The sequence below is a fragment of the Pecten maximus genome, chromosome 5 (assembly GCF_902652985.1).
Source record: "Pecten maximus chromosome 5, xPecMax1.1, whole genome shotgun sequence".
NCBI classification, from domain to species: Eukaryota; Metazoa; Mollusca; class Bivalvia; order Pectinida; family Pectinidae; genus Pecten; species Pecten maximus.
In genome coordinates this window covers 9,941,022-9,962,875 of record NC_047019.1, presented here as the reverse complement: position 1 = coordinate 9,962,875, position 21,854 = coordinate 9,941,022, and the positions used below count along the sequence as shown (strand labels likewise).

The window sequence follows — 21,854 nt, the reverse complement described above, 5'->3', positions numbered from 1 at the left end:
CGGAGTGATTGCAACTCTCTCCATACTTTTGTTCATTGCTATGTGTACAGCTCTTCTACTCTTCATACGTAACAGACGTCAAACTGTTGCCAAACAGAGGGGAACTGCACCCACCGATTTAGGACTAGAAAATCCAAGATATGAAAGCTCCATTGAAGGTGAGACATCATTCAGTAGTGCTCCTGTCCATAGCAAGGAAGATGAACATTATTATGACTCTATTCATCCCTCAAATACATATGAAAACTAGTTTGAAGCCTTAGATATCACAGGAATGGCTTCTGCAAATCCTAGCTCACTTCTGACATTCTATCAAAAAACGTTTTACACAAACACCGGAGCACAAAGTTCAGGCCATTTCTAAAGATATAAACTAAAACTAGTTCAAACAATCGCACATAACCACACTTTTATCTTAATACTAGGTAAATACCAAAACTAGTTTGAACCCAAAGATCTATAAGAAAAGCTTAAGCCCTCCTAAATCAAAATGAGATGTCCCTCTGAAAACTTATACCAACAAGCAAAGCACATCTGACATAAATTCTAACCAATACCATATATGCCTCTTACAAAATTAGCTCAAACTTTTACATACATTGTATATATCAAAATAACTTTTTTTACAGCCAAATAAAACAGGGAGACAATATGAAAATGTATACATTTCATTTGAATTTTTTTGCATTTTTTCATTTATGGTCAAACTTTGTTATCTCAAACTGTCAAAGACCCTGCTTAACTTGAAAAAAAATCAGTTTCTATAGTAAAATTACTACATGTATATGAAATATACCGGTACCTGTTACCTCAAATATCTCAAAAATGTTCATAACCCCACTGAGGTCGGGAAAACCAGGTTAAACTGTGTCCGGACATATAGCCAATATCACAATAACATTATTAAGCAGTTTTTTTTATGTAAGCTTTACAGAGAATATGTTTGTTACAGCAGGCTTATGAATTATCACTGAAGTCAGTTGTATTATAAAGGGAAATGTAACAGTGACATCACAACTAGAAGCATGTATCATAAATACTTAAATCAGTTGTGTTAAGAGAGTATGTACCAGTGACTTCACACCTTGTATTGTGTACAATGTATCATTACTTAAATCAGTTGTGTTAAGGGAGTATGTACCAGTGGCTTCACACCTTGTATTATGTATCATTACTTAAATCAGTTGTGTTAAGGGAGTATGTACCAGTGGCTTCACACCTTGTATTGTGTACAATGTATCAAAGATACTTAAATCAGTTGTATTAAGGGAGTATGTACCAGTGGCTTCACACCTTGTATTGGGTACAATGTATCATAGATACTTAAATCAGTTGTATTAAGGGAGTATGTACCAGTGGCTTCACACCTTGTATTGGGTACAATGTATCATAGATACTTAAATCAGTTGTATTAAGGGAGTATGTACCATTGGCTTCACACCTTGTATTGGGTACAATGTATCATTACTTAAATCAGTTGTGTTAAGGGAGTATGTACCAGTGGCTTCACACCTTGTGTTATGTATCATTACTTAAATCAGTTGTGTTAAGGGAGTATGTACCAGTGGCTTCACACCTTGTATTGTGTACAATGTATCAAAGATACTTAAATCAGTTGTATTAAGGGAGTATGTACCAGTGGCTTCACACCTTGTATTGGGTACAATGTATCATAGATACTTAAATCAGTTGTATTAAGGGAGTATGTACCAGTGGCTTCACACCTTGTATTGGGTACAATGTATCATTACTTAAATCGGTTGTATTAAGGGAGTATGTACCAGTGGCTTCACACCTTGTATTGTGTACAATGTATCATAGATACTTAAATCAGTTGTGTTAAGGGAGTATGTACCAGTGGCTTCACACCTTGTATTGTGTACAATGTATCATAGATACTTCAATCAGTTGTGTTAAGGGAGTATGTACCAGTAGCTTCACACCTTGTATTGGGTACAATGTATCATAGATACTTAAATCAGTTGTGTTAAGGGAGTATGTACCAGTGGCTTCACACCTTGTATTGGGTACAATGTATCATTACTTAAATCAGTTGTATTAAGGGAGTATGTACCAGTGGCTTCACACCTTGTATTGGGTACAATGTATCATTACTTAAATCAGTTGTATTAAGGGAGTATGTACCAGTGGCTTCACACCTTGTATTGGGTACAATGTATCATTACTTAAATCAGTTGTGTTAAGGGAGTATGTACCAGTGGCTTCACACCTTATATTGGGTACAATGTATCATTACTTAAAATCAGTTGTGTTAAGGGAGTATGTACCAGTGGCTTCACACCTTGTATTGTGTACAATGTATCATTACTTAAATCAGTTGTATTAAGGGAGTATGTACCAGTGGCTTCACACCTTGTATTGGGTACAATGTATCAAAGATACTTAAATCAGTTGTATTAAGGGAGTATGTACCAGTGGCTTCACACCTTGTATTGGGTACAATGTATCATTACTTAAATCAGTTGTGTTAAGGGAGTATGTACCAGTGGCTTCACACCTTGTATTGGGTACAATGTATCATTACTTAAATCGGTTGTATTAAGGGAGTATGTACCAGTGGCTTCACACCTTGTATTGTGTACAATGTATCATAGATACTTAAATCAGTTGTGTTAAGGGAGTATGTACCAGTGGCTTCACACCTTGTATTGTGTACAATGTATCATAGATACTTAAATCAGTTGTGTTAAGGGAGTATGTACCAGTAGCTTCACACCTTGTATTGGGTACAATGTATCGTAGATACTTAAATCAGTTGTGTTAAGGGAGTATGTACCAGTGGCTTCACACCTTGTATTGTGTACAATGTATCATTACTTAAATCAGTTGTATTAAGGGAGTATGTACCAGTGACTTCACACCTTGTATTGGGTACAATGTATCATTACTGAAGTCAGTTGTGTTAAGGGAGTATGTACCAGTGGCTTCACACCTTGTATTGTGTACAATGTATCATTACTTAAATCAGTTGTGTTAAGGGAGTATGTACCAGTGGCTTCACACCTTATATTGGGTACAATGTATCATTACTTAAAATCAGTTGTGTTAAGGGAGTATGTACCAGTGGCTTCACACCTTGTATTGTGTACAATGTATCATTACTTAAATCAGTTGTATTAAGGGAGTATGTACCAGTGGCTTCACACCTTGTATTGGGTACAATGTATCAAAGATACTTAAATCAGTTGTATTAAGGGAGTATGTACCAGTGGCTTCACACCTTGTATTGGGTACAATGTATCATTACTTAAATCAGTTGTGTTAAGGGAGTATGTACCAGTGGCTTCACACCTTGTATTGGGTACAATGTATCATTACTTAAATCGGTTGTATTAAGGGAGTATGTACCAGTGGCTTCACACCTTGTATTGTGTACAATGTATCATAGATACTTAAATCAGTTGTGTTAAGGGAGTATGTACCAGTGGCTTCACACCTTGTATTGTGTACAATGTATCATAGATACTTAAATCAGTTGTGTTAAGGGAGTATGTACCAGTGGCTTCATACCTTGTATTGGGTACAATGTATCATAGATACTTAAATCAGTTGTATTAAGGGAGTATGTACCAGTGGCTTCACACCTTGTATTGTGTACAATGTATCATTACTTAAATCAGTTGTATTAAGGGAGTATGTACCAGTGGCTTCACACCTTGTATTGGGTACAATGTATCATTACTTAAATCAGTTGTATTAAGGGAGTATGTACCAGTAGCTTCACACCTTGTATTGGGTACAATGTATCATTACTTAAATCAGTTGTATTAAGGGAGTATGTACCAGTGACTTCACACCTTGTATTGGGTACAATGTATCATTACTGAAGTCAGTTGTGTTAAGGGAGTATGTACCAGTGGCTTCACACCTTGTATTGGTACAATGTATCATTACTTAAATCAGTTGTGTTAAGGGAGTATGTACCAGTGGCTTCACACCTTATATTGGGTACAATGTATCATTACTTAAAATCAGTTGTGTTAAGGGAGTATGTACCAGTGGCTTCACACCTTGTATTGTGTACAATGTATCATTACTTAAATCAGTTGTATTAAGGGAGTATGTACCAGTGGCTTCACACCTTGTATTGGGTACAATGTATCAAAGATACTTAAATCAGTTGTATTAAGGGAGTATGTACCAGTGGCTTCACACCTTGTATTGGGTACAATGTATCATTACTTAAAATCAGTTGTGTTAAGGGAGTATGTACCAGTGGCTTCACACCTTGTATTGGGTACAACGTATCATAGATACTTAAATCAGTTGTATTAAGGGAGTATGTACCAGTGACTTCACACCTTGTATTATGTATCATTACTGAAGTCAGTCGTATTAAGGGAGTATGAACCCATCATGTTGCATTGTTGTACAGTATTAAGTATTAAAGTTTGTACCAAAGACTTCATACCTAATATCATGTATTAATGCTGAAATTATTTGTATGTACCAGTGCGTATATTTTTAATACATGTAAATGTGATTGACTTTGTCTCTACTCCGAGCAGATATTTAATTCATTCATAACCTGGAATTTTTAAATGGTGATGAAATATTCAACTGCATATACATGTATAAATATGTTGTCTTCTATATTTTGTTTTGGAAAATAAAATGTGAATTAACATAAGGTCTAAGGTCAGACATCGTAACGGATGTAGATATAGACTACTGTAATAAATTTTCTACCACATTAGCTATAGGTGGGCGTTACTTAACTCCAAAGGCATTAAATAAACTATTTTTTCGAAGTTTTAACTTTTGAAAAATAACTAACGATTTTTCGGAAGTTGTAACTTTGGAAAATAATTAACGAGAGTAAAATAAATAACATATACAACAACCACTCGTTGTGCAACCTCTATGTATATAGAAATAATTATATCAACATGTATGAACAGCTTGTGGATTGTAAATTGTAGTTTTGTTAATAAAAGGTGTGATCAATTACTGCATGGCTCTATCATTTATAAGCTTTCCACAGTGACTCTTTGATTCAGAAAGCCATCGTAATGTACACTTCTACTGGCAGTACTGAATGTCCACATGCATACTATGCATGTTCATCTGCATGTCAATTATATCAAGTATTTAACTCAAGGGTGACAAACTCTTCATCAGGCTGTCGCTGTGTTAATTAATATAAAACTTCCAGATATATTTTCCAGATTCATAAAAATTATGGTGTATCAACAATTTTAAATACAAGAGGCCCAAAGGGCTTGCATTACTCACCCATTATTCACTTCTTTAAATATTCTCTGCCTTTCAGTTAATAAGAAATCTTTTGAATGTTTTAACAATTCTGACCCTTGTGATCTTGAATATAGTTCAAGGTCTTTTCTTTATGTTGGGCATCACTGCAGGAATCTATCATTAAAAAATCTTGATTATAAGCCTTTTGGTTTGAGAGAAGAAGTCATTTAAATGTTTTAAGAAAGGAGACCCCAGTGAACTTGAGTATGGGTCAAGGTCATTGATTTTTGCAAATGACGTGTGGACTCATCCAGAGAACTTATGAGCCAAATATCATCACTGTGGGAAACTTGGTTAATGAAAAACCATTTAGATGGAAAAGTCAATGCAAGATGGCCGGGTGACAATGGACAGCCCTTTAGTCCAGGTGAGCCAAATTCATTTTCAATTTAAAAATACAAAACTGACTGAAACATGATGATGGTGAATTACCTGTGCATGTCCTGGAGAAGCTCCATCTCAAAGTGAAGTCTGGCCAATCTCTCCTGTTGTTCCCTGATATGATCCATCTTCTCAAATGTCATACTTCCACCTAACACGACAAAACATGTATTTTATATGAATTACCAGCTAAACTCATCACCAATAAATGTCATATTACCACTTGAAATATCATACGACAACATGTCATACTGATACCCAAAAAATGTCATATTACCACCTGAATTATCACAGGACAACATGTCATACTGATACCCAAAAAATGTCATATTACCACCTGAATTATCACAGGACAACATGTCATACTGATACCGAAAAATGTCATATTACTACCTGAATATCACATGACAACATGTTATACTGATACCTAAATATGTCATAGGAAAACAAATATATACAGTGAAATGTCTAGTTAAGATAAAATACAGACACCTTAATTCTGAATCTGCCTTCTTTTAATGGCACCTTAAAATATCATACTAACATTTTATACAAAAGCAGATATCACGAAACAAAAAAACTTATATAAATGACACAAGTAGTCTTTATTAAAGAGGAATGTGTGATTCGCTGTACCAAATGCTTGAAGTTTTCCTGAGTGAAAATCTTCTAGGAGCTGGAGCAGGCCTTGTTCCATGGTTCGTACGTCGGCCACATCCGTCAGGAAAGAGTGTTCGTTACATGGACGGCTACTACCAACTGCAGACTTCTCTCCCTTCAAAACTGTAATAATAAATATATTCTGGAGAATTTAATACACAATGCAAAATTTGTGCAAAATGTCTGTGCTATTTGCAATGAAAATAATGATTAAGTATTTTCCAAATCATTATTTGTAAAATTCTAACATCAAATATATTTGTGACTTTCAAAAATAAGTTTTTAATCTAAATTGAAAATTTGCACAAATACCTACTGTAAATTTTAGAAAGAAATGACATAGAAGTTGCGAAATGCAACCAGATCAGTATACCTTGTTTTGAAGCATTGTTCTCAGCACTAGACTGGATGCTGACCGGGTAAGTTTCACTTTTCATCATCCGAGATGCCATGTTGAATTCTAATTATCAGTATTTCCTTGTCATTCTTTTACCAGACCTGTTTTGGGGGAAAATAATATTAATGTTTATAAGACTATGACAACAGCGTATATTGATTTGCAAGTAGGCTCTGTCCAAAATGGAATATGCATCAAAGAGCCAACAATTTAATTTTATTGAAATATTAACCAGCCGTTTAATACCCACAACTGGACGTCTTAAGTCAAACAAAACACTCATTTCCATTTTTCAATAAAAAAAAAAGTTTTTATCAAATTCCTCATTTGATAGATAGTTAAAATACTTAGGCGAACAAAAATACATATACATATAAGCTCAAGCTATCAATTCAAGGGATAGTACAAATTAGATTATCTCGTGTCTAATGATACTGGTACAGGCAATGTCTCTGACTATTTAATCAGCTAACACATTTTTTCTGCTATTTTCTCCTTATTAAAACTAGTATTCTGCATCAAAAACTCCTACATTTCGGCCCTTTCCTTTCCATGTTTCACATTTCTGAAAATGTCATACAATGTATATCATCTTATATCATCAACTTCATTTTGTCAGATTGTATCCTCAATCTTATCTCATTGTGTCATATTGAAACCTATTATGAAGAGTAATTTTTTGTGTGCGTGTAGGCGCATAAAATTATATTATTTTCTAATTTTAAGTTGACAAAATCCACAAAGATATGGTAGGACGGTTAGGGCTTGAAACCAACAACAACAAGCCAAGATATTACACTACATCGATCACTAAATTAAGTTTATTTCTGCCCGAACTCCCATAGCAAATCTCTACACCAATCTTTGGCGTTACGCCTAGCCTTCGGGCGATATTCTCTTCGTCTGTCACCTGGCCGGCTTCGACTTGGATACCATTTTTTATGACTGCATGTCGGCCTAAGGTGTTGGCGAACGGGAATCTCCGGGCTAGTAAACCTCGTATCATTACCTTCCCATCAATAATTATAATATGACTTTCAAAATTTAACCAACCTGATATAACGAGTGTTGACAATCTGAAATATGTGCATAAAACGGTGAATCGGAATAAAAACCAGTGTTGACGGATATGATCAGGAAGCAGAGGGGAGCTAACTCTTGTTGGTGTGCGTGTAAAATCTTGTACTCCATCCCCAATCCCGACCCGTCTACAGTGACATATTTATTTATTTATATATCTATTTACTTATATTTTATTATCATTTATGCATGTTAATTCAGAAAGGAAGAAGTTGAAACCGAGAATTTCAAATTGAAGGAACTAAATACAGTACTGTGCAGTATATGAAACTGAAAAGGTTAATTTCAGAGATGTGACCTGTAGACGCCAGTAAAGGATATTGTTCAATCGATATTGATGTAGAGTCCGTTAAAGTAAACTGGTTCATGTCTAAAGTATGGCAAGTCAAGTTATAATCTATATATATCTTATCATATAAGATATTTTACATATGTAAAAGATATCTGAAATATTTCTTTTTACAAGGCATTATTAAACTGTTCATGTTAATGAGATATCGCAGTATAGGCCTATATTTTATTAAAAAAAATATCATGAAAGATATCTTTTGTAATACGTAAGATATATCTCACAAAGAAAAGTATAGAAGATATATTATAAGGTATATGCAACTTTGCATGCCATACTCTTGAATATTAAAACTGTAAATAAGATAATTGGGGTATACGATTTTGGTATGTTGGATATGTTTGATTCTACGTATCAATTTATGGGGAACAATAGTGTGCGAATTTAGCTATACAAACACTGGTAGTTAGACAGTTGCGTATATGATGGTAACCTCAAATTTTCAGATCTCGCAAAGCTACATCCACAAATTATCACTAATTCCGACAATACTGACCTTGATTCACAGAATCCATCTCTAAACTTATACTTATTCTAAAGTATTCATATTTTAATCTTTGAATAAAATAAATAAATTAATTAATTAATTAATTAAAAAAAATGAACATAGAGAGAATGGTTTAGATGATGCTGGAATTGGTGCGTATTCGAAAACACTTATAGTCCATTATTTCATTAGGTGAAAATGTTAAATTTATGGTGGCTAATATCTGCCATCACAAGTTACTGAACATTTTTAATCCTAACTTGAGAATGAGACTATGTTCTGGTCAATTAAGGTAATAAATCTTGTCGTTACCTCTTTCCTCATTACTTGCAAGAAAGAGTTACCCCCCTTTTATCCCACTCTTCTTAAATAAATTACTACACTACTAGTCTTCAGATTTGACAAGATGAAGGTTCTTGCCATACTCATCGTAATTTGTGTTGTTGAATCTGTATTTACAGAGGTGAGTTCTATCATTAATCTTGTTTATAAGGCTACTGATTATATTTGAATTGATTAGACGTGATTTCAGCTGAAATTAATTGGCTGCAAGGCTAGTGCATTGCATGTTTACAAAAATCAAATTTACAACCAATCCGCCCCTTCTACGTCCTAGACCTCTCTTTACATGAATACCCGATTGGCGATTATATATGGTAAATGTATGTATCCTCTTATAGTCTTATACCCATGTAGAAAGCTACCTCAATCTACATAATAGTCTTACTACCTTGTAAGCTGAAAAGGGTACCCTGCACATGCTGCAGTCACTAAAAGTCTGACCATGGCCAAGTAAAGAATAGTTTTGTATCATTTTCTTCTTCAACACGGAGAAAATGCATGTATCTGGTAGAATGGACCGATGACATCCGCGTGCACATATACAGAACAAAAATTTAGCATAGTCGAAAACTGCAAAGACGGCACATGTTAATATAGGCCATATATATGATACAAAATGGGACATGTTAATATATATGATACATTAAAATGGTACATACTTTATTAGTGGCATAGGACGTTTGGTTTTACCTAATGAATTCTGATATCTGTATTTAAATTCAGATATCCGAATTAAAACAATTGCAGAGAATTCTGTATTCTAAACGGAGATATCTTTATTTCATGACCATGGAAATTGGAGATAATACATGTACATTATAAATGTCAAAAATTCAATAGTAGATATATCTTCATTTAAAATACAGATATCTGTATTTGAATTAGATATCTCTTTTTGAAATATGGCAAGCTATTTTGGTTTTAACCATTCCATTCAGGTATCTGTAGTTTAAATAGATGTATCTCTATTTACACCTTGATTTAATTCAGGGGATGTAACTCCTTTTGAAAAGTAATTTATTACAGGATATAATTAGTGCAATTTTCTTTATTTCTGTATGTTTATGTCAATAAGGATTTTTGAAAGAATGTACTGTAAATATGTTTATTCGTTGACAGAAAGTTCCCACTGCCCAACCAACCCTACAGCAAACAAGCTTTGAGGACAAGAGATGCAAGTGTGTGTGTCCTAAACTTGTCTCCAACATTACCAAAAATGAACAGAGTGTTTACATCAAAGATATACTGGATCCTGAAGATTGGTAAACATATTTGTTTGGTTATAAATGTTACCCAATAGTCAGAGAATTCAGGAAATTGAAAGAAACAATTTACATATTTATAATGTCAGTAGTAATTTGTTTACTATCATAATTAGTTAATGGGGGGGGGGGGGGGGGGGGGGGGTCATAAAATATCAGAAAAGCTTAATTGGAATTGGAGTAATGGATTGAAATGCACTATTTGAGTTGTTGCCATTTTTCATTTTTAACGTCGGGGTGCCTTTGGCACCTGCCGTTATAGGCGTTGTGGGAAAATGTTGTTACTGACAGATCTGTTCCGGCTAACTATTCCTCTTTTCTGTCATACAAATGATATACATCCGCAGCCTAATATAGTTCCTATTTTGATAGCAATTATTGACACAATTTAAGTGATGTAAACCGTGTTTACTGCAATTATTTAAAATGAAATGTGAATGTTTGGTGTTCTAGACTATTTTAGAGTATAAATATTAACCTTTTTCCTCGTCAGTATATGCAATTTTGTTGGCGTAGGATTACGTAGTTCTGTCTCGATACTCCCTTGAAAACGAAAGTAGAAAAATCAGTTCGATCGTCGTGGAAATTTACATGCATTCACAGAGAAACTATCCATATCTGTTCATCCTGAGTTCATACGCAGGAACATTTGATAGCTTAAAACCAATCCTATTTACGTAGTCAAATGCACCTGAGCATTCCACGAGATAACTTCAGCTGTCACGTGACTCGGTTATGTCTACTGTAACTAAACCAACGACCGTTCGCAGTTTCATATTCATTTGAATGTCGCTAGAATACGCAAGAAATATGACCAGGAATTGAGGGCAAGTTGTAACAAACTACATTGCCGTTTTTCGTGAGGATTTTATTAAATAAGGTTATTATTTGTTGTTTGAAAAGAATCTAATGATTATGATCCGTGACTGATCATGATGTACTGGCGGCGGTGTCAAAACTAGATATGTCTCGTCGGACAACGCGACCACAGTTTTCTATCGGAGTGAAAATGTGTTACTACGGGTCATAAAATAGATGTTTGATAGGCCTTATTAATAACTTATAGTATAAATAAAATTTAAAAAAACTTCGGCTGTGTACATCTTGGATTTTATCTTTAGTTGTAGTTACTTGAACAACATGTTGTGTTAATAGACCGATTTGTCGTTCAGTTGATTCTTTTTTCAAAGTTTACAAGCAGCTTTACTGATTCAGGAGTATATCAATAATTTTCCACAAGCATTAAAGAAATGAGGAAAGAACTATACTCAGCTATTGTAAAGTTGTCAGCTGATATATATGTTATACATGTTTTCTTGAATATATATAGAACAGGAATACCAGGGCCAGATGAAGACATTTCATCTGATACAAATGTAACTGTCTGACTATAAAATCCAATTTTAAATTTCTTATAATATGACCTCAGACCCTGACGTTTCTCAGGGCCTTTGGCCCTTTGATTTGTTAAAAAGTAATTGATAGTACATGTAATGGATTTTTATTTGGTTTTCCAGTAAATGCAAGCATGTGGTGACCAATGCTACCGATGAACTCTGTGTTCAGTGTGAATGTAAATACGAGGAACGTAACACGACCACTATCAAGGTATATTTTATCTTCTTTACAAAATTTGTGTCAGTGATCACTGATGTTCTGCCTGGGCTGTTATTGTGTAGTGATATTTTGACACATGAATATCAAGCTTCTATTCTTCACAAGGTATTCTGGTCATTCACCAAATACTAATTTCATTGTGAAATTGAGATGTTGCATTTATGTAAATACCATGGTATCATGCAAGAACCTAGGGAAAACTTTACAGGTCAGACTATATCAGTTTCCTCAGACATTTGACAGACAAGATGGTCTGTGATTGGCTACGAGGGTAAAGGTAGATATAGATAAGTAAATCACTGTCATTATCTCTCATTGCTTCTTAAAACTCCAGCTACAAGGGAAAACTGAAGTTCACAAATATTAATCTTAATTTGAAGATTTTTCCATAGGACACCTATTTTTGTCCTAGGAGCTGACTCTAGGGCTCCCCAACCCGGGCAGCTCATTATTCTTTGCTGGGGGAAATAAAATACGTGTTTTGTAAACAAAAACATGAAAATATACATGTTCAAATGTATATGAAAAAAGAGGAGATTTTTCCGTAGTTAATGCAAGTGATATAAATTCATGCGTCTGAAACATGTACTTGTAGAAAGAGGTATTGAAACTATAATTTTATTGAAATTACAGGTCAATTGTACAACATTACCACATTTGCCCTTAGTGTAAAAACTAAGTTCAAATTTCAACATAATTTTGAACAAAAAACAATAAAGCTATAATAGATATGTAGAGGATATGCTGTTGAATCTAAATTCACTATATGACACTGTATTTCCCTAAACAGGTGGTGGTGATCTTCATCATCTGTGTCGTGTCTCTACTGTTCGTGTACATGTTGTTCCTCCTGTGTCTGGATCCGCTGATCGCGCGACGTCCCACCCAGTACCAACAACAGACAAATGAGGAGGTGAATTTGGTAAAGTGTGCGGGTGTGGTAGCCTGCTAATACTGACTTACACGTTGTCACCATATCCTCGCTCTAGTTCCCTTAATCTTGATCTTCATAATCTGCCTTAAATCTCGGTCTTCATAATCTAAACTATAATACAAGAGAATCCTATGACAGCTTGTCTGAAAAATGCATAAAATGGCTCCCTCATCAAAAAAAAAAATCTACCAGTGATTAACGCCAATTAATAAAAAAAAAATCGCTTTATGACCAAAAGTTGCGTACTATGTAGAGATTATTGCAAATGCATTAAGAATGCACTTGATTCCCATACTCATATGACCCTTGTGTTGCAAGGACATTAAACCCATAAAAACTCACAACTGATTATTTATTTACGTAAGAGATAAAAATAAACTTTTGGAGCATGGTAATTGTCTAAATATGGAACTTGTGGTATTGTATTTAAGTAAACAACAGCCTACTCCTGTTTTCAGTTGATCATAATGTCTTTTTGTCAGAGATATAGAACATTTGAATTTGTTAGATTTATTCAGCCGCCCATTACAGCACTGGTCAGCATTAACTAAGACTGTAAATCATTTAAATGTGACTGTCTATAGTATCATCAAAACAGATCAAAACATATTATATAGCAGTAGAGGTTTGATCAAAACCAACTAATTATGTTTGAAATCCTTTTTAAGGTTTAATCAAATATGACCTTGTAGCATTAGGAAGATAGGGGCCGCGGTGGCCGAGTGGTTAAGGTGTCTTGACACTTTACCACCAGCCCTCCACCTCTGGGTTGCGAGTTTGAAACCTACGTAGGGCAGTTGCCAGGTACTGACCGTAGGCCGGTGGTTTTTCTCCAGGTACTCCGGCTTTCCTCCACCTCCAAAACCTGGCACGTCCTTAAATGACCCTGGCTGTTAATAGGACGTTCAACAAAAACAAAAAAAGCATTAGGAAGACCTATTTAGTGCAGGGTGTTATTTTATGGTTTTATTGTATTTTCCAATACAAGATCGGCTAAATTATCTTAATTGCACATTTAGTACGGTAAATTAAATACAATAAAAAAATATAAAAGTAATCAATATACCTAATTAAAATTAACAAGCAACAAAATCTCAAATTGATACATCCTGCAAAATTTTAAAAAAAAGTTTAAGCTATTTAAATAAATTGGTCTTTATGGTTATAGAATGATCATGATCACTGATGTGTACTAGAAAGGATTGTAACAAAAATCTGTCTGTTTTAATATCAAGAAATATAAAACAGGGCAAGATGTGAGGGAAGTTAAATGTTGAAAACTTGGAAAATTCATCATAAGCTGTTATTGATTTCAACATGTAGACATCAATTCAATGTATTAGTGGGTACAATACAATGATTCTATATTAAATATTAGTCTATAGATTGTGTTAGTAGGTAGACATTAGACAAAACTGTGTATACAGTACCACAGTGTTAAATTAAACGTCGGTCTATAAGAGGATATGGTGACAAAGCACATTTCTTACTTTACTAACATTCTTACTTAACCACTTAATGGTATATATACTGTAAAGTCATATATTTTCGTGGGGTTACAATTTCGTGGTTTTCTCCAAAAAACGCTTTTTCGTAAGGACATGAGTTCATGGATAAAGAATATCTTCATGTATGTACTTTGACTTTTTTATGGACATTTGAAATCATGCATCAAGTGTACCCATGGAATACACGAAAATTAGACCTCCTCGGAAATTAATGATTTTACAGTATGTAAATAACTTCAATATCTATTTTCTGAAATATTCATTTTCACTTAAATTAACATCGAGTCATGGTCACAAAATATATCACACAAATACAATTCAGAAAATATCAGTTGTTCATTGTTCCTCCAGTGAACTTATTTGAATTTGTGTGAAAGGGTCATTAGGAATTTGTGTGAAAGGGTCATTAGGAATTTGTGTGAAAGGGTCATTAGTAAAGCAATTGTGAAAATAAAGATTTCAGAAAATTTAGGTAATTTACAGCTAGTCGGTTGTTGGATTGATTAGGATCGTATGCTATATTAGAGTTGCTTCAGGCCATGTACCATGTAATGTATATACAAAAATGTATATATGTATATTACAAGCTATACATTTTGTAAATATGCTTACCAGTAATGTACCATATAATGTATACAAAAATGTGTATATATATATATCAAGACATTTGTAAGCTAGGGGCCGCGGTGGCCGAGTGGTTAAGGTGTCGCGACACTTTATCACTAGCCCTCCACCTCTGGGTTGCGAGTTCAAAACCTACGTGGGGCAGTTGCCAGGTACTGACCGTAGGCCGGTGGTTTTTCTCCGGCTTTCCTCCACCTCCAAAACCTGGGACGTCCTTAAATGACCGTGGCTGTTAATAGGACGTTAAACAAAACAAACCAAACAAAATATACATTTGTATATACAGACGTATAATTACCAGTAGTGTATCATATAATGTTTTATCTGTATTGCGTTTATATACAATCCAAGTTAAAACAATGTCACTTGAAATCCATTACATAGGACTGGTATATACTGTAATACAATGTATCAATTTTATTGTACACCCTACTTACTTATATAAGATAAGGGTATAAGATGAACCCCAGGACATAACATTATTGAGGTCTACACCTGATTAGATTTTGATGTTAAAGGTTAAAGGTTAACATTCACTTTATACAACTTATAAGGGGGGATGGGATATACAGTCAAACTTTGATGTTTCGAAGTTCAGGGGACTAGCAGAAAAACTTCGAAACAGCGGGACTTCGAATTATTCATGGTTGACAATAGATCAATGTTTTCTTGATAATGACCATATCTGTTAACGTTATATGTCCTCGGTGTCTTCGTGTTGATCGTCGCCTGTCAAGCTCACATCAAAATGTTTAGTTAATTAACCCCAAACCCAACAAAATAAAAATACTTTTCATCAATTATACCTTAGCATTTTTTAATTAAACAAACTATGTATATGTTACAAAGCACTTATATCCCGGCTTATTGATAAAACAAGAGTATATGATTTTGTTTTTATTACATTTGAGTGAATGATTGCTATAATATAGATTAATTCAATTTAAAGTGGTTTCCAGTAAAGCCATCGCTGTGGTTCTGAGTACATTATTTTCTATTCCATCATCTCTGAGAGTATGGCATTTACTCAATTTTACATTACTGAATCCTTTTCTCTGTTGAGTAAACTTTAGGTTATATCAGACTGGACTGATATACAGGTGTGCGTTAAAATTATCATGGTTTTGTTAAAGGAATGGAAATGAATTTATTTTAATTTTTAACACACATTCATAAGAACACAAATTTATAGCACTTGCTAAAGGCGAACTGATTCATCTTTCAATTCTACTTCATTACTTGGTGGTCACATGATCATCAATAGGCCTACTCTCCTTTTAAACAAAATATTATAGATTAAAAAAATATGTATAAATCCATTCTAACTAAAACAGTCTTATTCTTGACCTTGATGTACCTTATTTGTGTGGTGAGACGGTATTAATAGTTTTGTGATGATGTGTGATATGGGTATAGTTTTGAATGACATTTTTTTTTCTTTTGATTTAAAAGCTTCGGTGGTCAAGTACAAACTGGTTCTATTAATTCTACTTTCACTTTAGAGGTAGAATGTACTAACTCTGATACAATATACAGGTACCATACTGGTAGCATTTCTACTTTCACTTTAGATGTAGAGTGTACTAACTTTAATAAAATGTAGTGTATATTGGTGCCATTCAATTTCAACTTTCACTTTAGATTTAGAATGTACTATCAGCAATATTCAAATATCTACTTTCACTTTAATAACCTCTGTATGTATATCATATTATTGATAATAAGTTCTAAATGTTGAAATCCAGTGTTATTTATTCAGTGAGATGAATAATTTGTAAACATGTATATGGTACATGTATTCAATTCCATTGTCTATCATTTGAAAATGGAAACTATATAATTGTGAAGATAGGATTGATTTGTAGTGAGTCATATAAAATCGGTTTCTTGATCAAAAGGGGTTTCATTTCAATTGTAAGCAACCTACGTGTAAAAATAGTTTGCTCTGTCATTATAATATCCAAGTTATTATTAATACTGGAAAATGGAAATGGAAAAAAAAAATTTCATTACTTTGTGATGAGTTTGTTAATGAAAAAAAAAAGCATTTAGCATTTAAACATTTAAAGTATTACAATAAATATAACAGACTTGATAGCCTCACAGTGTATAGTACAGTCACTGAGCAATATAACACTCTACTACCTTGACTATTTCGTAGGATGATCACTCCGTTTCCCAGATGTCCAGTCGTCCGGAAATGACCAGACAGCGATCAATCATAAATCGTGTGACGGACGAACAAAAGAAATGGAAGGGGACAGTACAGGAACAGAGGAAGACAATCTACGACAGACATGCTCTCCTCAACTAAAGGATTTTCCACACTCCTGTCTTCCACTCATCAAGGCAGGATGGTATTTAAAAGAGCGTATCGTAAACCAAGATCATGAAAGTGATATGCTAAGTTCACGATATCATAAATGATACCTGTTTCATGTTTACGTTCATTATCACGGTCCGTTGTAACGTCATGATTTATTGTGAAAACAGCTAATGTATTTGAGAAATTTGTAATAATTTGAAATGTGATAAGGTATATTTACATCTGCAGAAATACCTTAAATTATAGAGCCAATATTGTTGAAGTAGTGTGTAACTTAGGTAAATCGGACTGGATGACAGGCGATCTCCAGATAACTAATCAAGACTGTAAACCCTTGGATTTTGAAGATGGATGCTGTAATGACAGGTGAATTAGGTACATGTATACATATAGGTATGTATATATGCAGGTACAAGTATACATGCAGATATACATGTATATATATATATATGTGCAGGTGAGCTGTAAATCTTAATGCAATAATAGAATTTGAATTTGAATATATCTTAAAGTTAGAATTCATCATTGAAACAAAGTCAGTAAAGTGTTGATGTAAGAAACAGTGCCCAGTTTCAGCTAAATTCCTTAACTTTAGGAAATTTCTTAACTTTTAATGTTCCATTTAAAAGCATTACAGACTTAAAGGAAGGTTCCATAACTAAGATTTTCACCTTAAATCTGTAATGATTTCATTAAGTTCAGGAATGTTGATGAAACTGGGGCCTATAGATGTGATAGGTGAGGTAAGTTGTATTGTATGTTGGTGTCTTAGAATCATTTGCTAAAATGAAGTTATCAGGTAATACTGTATTTTAAAGCGATGTCATCAAATCATTATTAGACTCCATATTTACAGGTGGATATTGTCAGGTGTGTTGGATTGTGTTGAAAATTTCCTTGTGATAAAATTGTTAAGTGTAAAATAGAAATATCAGTGTTTCTGAAAGTATGTCTATATAACAGGTATTTGACATCCACAGGTGGATATTGTCAGGTGTGTTGGATTGTGTTAAAAATTTCCTTGTGATAAAATTGTTACCACCTGTAAGTGTAAAATAGAGATATCAGTGTGTCTGAAAGTAGGTCTATATCACAGGGATTTGATGTCCAGTCCAATTGTCTGTATATTGTATTGTAAATATAAAACCGATACTGATACAGACAGAGGCAGTGAGTATTGGGTGACAAGTCCCTGTGCTTTGATATGTATTTTGAAAATCCTGGTAGCATTATCCAGATGTTGGTCTTTAATGTATTAGGGGACATCAGTTTGATAGCCTGATGTAAAAACGTGACTGCACTGATTGGATTGCATTCTGTGGAGTTAGTTATGCCAACTTCATTAAGATAAGTTAAGTTTATTTACCCATACAGGATATTTGAAGGTCCTTTTCACAATCTCAAAATTGTAACGTTCAAATATTTAATGATAGGTGAAAGAGGCGTTACTTGGGTCATTGACTGATCTCGGATCTGATTATAAAGGAATTCCTGGTTTTCTAAATGCTTATCCAGTTTATTTTCAAAACTGTTTACATTGGGTGCTAATACAACATTTTTGAGAAAATTGTTCCATATTCTTACAATTCACAAGACAAAAAAATAATTTGAATATCTAGTCTTCAATGTTGTGTCTTTCCACACCATTGCTAGGTTTTGTGGGAAAATTATCAAAAAAGGGAAATGTGTCCCAAAAGCATTTGATGTCAGTGGATGAAATGTGAAACAACTACTGGTTGTTAATTAAAAAAGAATTGAACGAAAAAATGATGAAAATTGTCCATCAAAACAAGAACATGATGACTCTTTAAGGATGTGTTACTAAAGAGTTATCCCCCCTTGATCTACAAACTACAAAGGTTGAATTCATAGAAGTAGAGTCTATATCATTATACAATATTTGTGGAAACTGTGGATACTGCCAAAAAATGTTTTGTTTTGTTACTTTTGTATGAAATTGATGCATGAGGACATTTTCATGTATTTGTAATGCACTGTCTGTCTACTTGTTTTAAAAACTGTTACGTATATATTGCATATTACTGACACGACCTACGACCTCAAATTTGGTTGATCTATACTAGATTTGCGGACTTGTATGACTCTTGAATCATGCATACTTATACCTTTTTAGTGGCAATGTCTTGAAGTTAATATTGCTGCAGACATTACCATGTTTATCCAGCAATAAGCACATGTCTGGCAATAAGCATATACCTGACAATAAGCACATGTCTGGCAATAAGCCCATGTCTGGTAGTAAGTTTTCCATTGTCTATCAGTTTAGTATCAGTGATAACAAATGTTATTTCATTGTCCTGCAATATGCCCAATCTCAAATTTGAGTCGAAGCTTATGTGTCGGTCCCCTGGGCTTATTACAGGATGAATGTGGTAATACATTTCAAATATTAGCTTCTCAAACTGTACATCGTTAGGATTAATCTTCATTGATGATGTCCCTCAAACAAACCTAGGAAAATCTTTTTATCGTGAATTTTATTAACTCCAAAAAGATTTAGAGACACTACTGGAAAGATGAACGTACCAGTTCCTTAAGTTCTATTAAAGCTAGTCGAGGCATCGTGTCCAAACAAGCAGATATTTATGTTTGATTTTTCACGTTTTATTAATTATGTTATATTTGTCCTTAACTGAAAGTCAAATTATGATGTTCAACATTTGAAGTTCATACACAGCAAATGTTTTATATTTGTGACATGTAAATACATATATAACTTTAAATTTGTCTGTTTTTAATGCATAATTTAATATTATCATCACACTCTACGATCATTGATTATTTTAAAGTTATAAATATTTTTTGCCTCTACATCATAGATCAATGAAATTTATGATATCTATAAGAATTTGACTTTAATTTTGCTCCATTTCTTTTGTCAAATTTTCCAGTTACTTTGATTTTCATCGCCCTAGGAGCGGGGACCATGATAATTATAAACATTTTCTAGCTTAATAAACTTTGATTTGCAACAATTATAAAATAAGTTTTGAACTTCTACTAATTCCCCTTGTTGGCCCAGATATAGATAATGAAGAAACTATTGTCAGTGTAAAACCAAGAAAGTTAGATTTCATTATGTAATGTAATAATACATTAAATAATGCTGACCAGGATGATTGTTAATTGTAATGCTGTCAAAAATCTTGTCACAGAATCTGAAATCCAAAAGTGGAGAATATAGTTATACAAGCTCAAGTACTAATAGTAACATTCCACATTGTCTCAATATAATGTCAATGTTAATTCTATTGGGATACAACCCGATCATCTCAACAAGCCAAAAAAATATATATTGAAAATCTTTTTCTTTTTTTGAGAAAGAATTTAAAGTTTTTCTTTGTTTGCCTGAAGTGATCATTTTGATTGTCTCTAATTTTGATTTTTGAATTAATTTTAAATCGTATATAGTGCCTCCTGGAAATTTTTCATTATGTTATAAAATAAGTCACAGTTTACTATGGACAAAGGTTTTTAGGTAAAATTTCTTATGAACATGAGGTCAGATCTTCAGAACAAAAGTCTTGTTTACGTATCCAAATTCTATCTGTGATATTTTTGTTGATGTTTTTGTACACATATTTTTTTTGTATATAGATATTCGTATCTCCTGATCCTAATAACTTCTGTATATACATTGTATCTAAATGCATCATACAATTATTCAAGTTATTCAGTTTCAAAATTTGCATATTTTATCGGAACTATTTACATTTAGAAATCTTTTGCATAAACCATTTTTTTTTTTTTAAACATTCATTGGAAGTAATAAAAAAGTAAAAAATTAATCAATAGAGTGGATTCATTCAAAACTTGCAGAAGCTTTTGTTACATTGTGAGAATGTTGAGATATATATATACATGTATATATATAGTTTATGGTTTACAATAGAGTGCTCTTACTTGGAGTGATTTTATAAAATGACATTATTGATATTTATGTGTGTGAAGTTGATTGTTTATTTAATGATTGTGTGATTATTTATACAGTTTGTTTTTATTTCACTTTCCCCTAAATATTTTTGTTTCCCTCTTACTCAAATTATGAAAAATATCCCCATTTTATTTAGAGGAGGAAAAAAAATGGGTTAAAAAAGAAAAAAAATGTTAGGACCTGAAATTTAGGGACTGCCAAAGAATAAGATCTGATCAGATCTGTTGTTTAAGTTCTATTTACTTAGTGTGTGTAAAGGAGGGGTGGGGGTGGGGGAGAGGGTTGTGTGTGTGTGTGTGGGGGGGGGGGGGGGGGGGGTGGCTATGAGGTTTGAGGGGAGTTTGGAGTGGGGGTGGGGGTGCGGGTGCGGGAGAGGGTTGTGTGGGTGGGGGGGGGGGGGGGGGGGGGGGGGGGGGGGGGGCTATGAGGTTTGAGGGGAGTGTGTGTGTGTATTTGGTGGTGGGGGGGGGGGGGGGGTGTCACTAGCCCTCCACCTCTGGGTCGCGAGATCGAAACCTTTGTGGGGCAGTTGCCAGGTACTGACCGTCTCCAGGGGCACTCCGACTTTCCTCCGTCTCCAAAACCAGGACCATCCTTAAATGGCCCTTGCTGTTACTAGGACATTAAACAAAATAAACCAAAGTGTATGTTGGGG

The 21,854-nt window shown here is 33.9% G+C and overlaps 2 protein-coding genes across 3 annotated transcripts in view; one reads left to right on the top strand and one right to left on the bottom strand.

Annotated features, from left to right (window-relative positions):
* LOC117327100 (coiled-coil domain-containing protein 28A-like) overlaps positions 1-7,876 on the bottom strand; it is a 29,089-nt gene extending 21,213 nt beyond the window's left edge. The window contains exons 1-4 of the mRNA XM_033883930.1: positions 7,769-7,876; positions 6,692-6,816; positions 6,295-6,441; positions 5,710-5,809 (exon numbers count right to left, since the gene is read on the bottom strand). Coding sequence (XP_033739821.1) covers positions 5,710-5,809; positions 6,295-6,441; positions 6,692-6,770 — 326 coding nt within the window. The 5' untranslated portion in view covers positions 6,771-6,816; positions 7,769-7,876. The remainder of the gene's footprint in view (positions 1-5,709; positions 5,810-6,294; positions 6,442-6,691; positions 6,817-7,768) is intronic.
* A 1,108-nt stretch (positions 7,877-8,984) lies between these two features.
* Positions 8,985-21,396, top strand: LOC117327099 (transmembrane protein 9-like). 2 transcript variants are annotated; one of them, XM_033883928.1, is made up of 5 exons: positions 8,985-9,094; positions 10,093-10,235; positions 11,753-11,843; positions 12,643-12,774; positions 17,080-21,396. In XM_033883928.1, exons 1-5 carry the CDS (start codon positions 9,038-9,040, stop codon positions 17,230-17,232), a joined length of 576 nt encoding a protein of 191 aa, XP_033739819.1. In that variant the 5' UTR covers positions 8,985-9,037; the 3' UTR covers positions 17,233-21,396. The 2 variants fall into 2 exon arrangements, with proteins under 2 accessions (XP_033739819.1, XP_033739820.1); XM_033883929.1 differs by having other exon boundaries at positions 8,998-9,094; positions 12,643-12,765.
* The last annotated feature ends 458 nt before the right edge of the window (positions 21,397-21,854 follow it).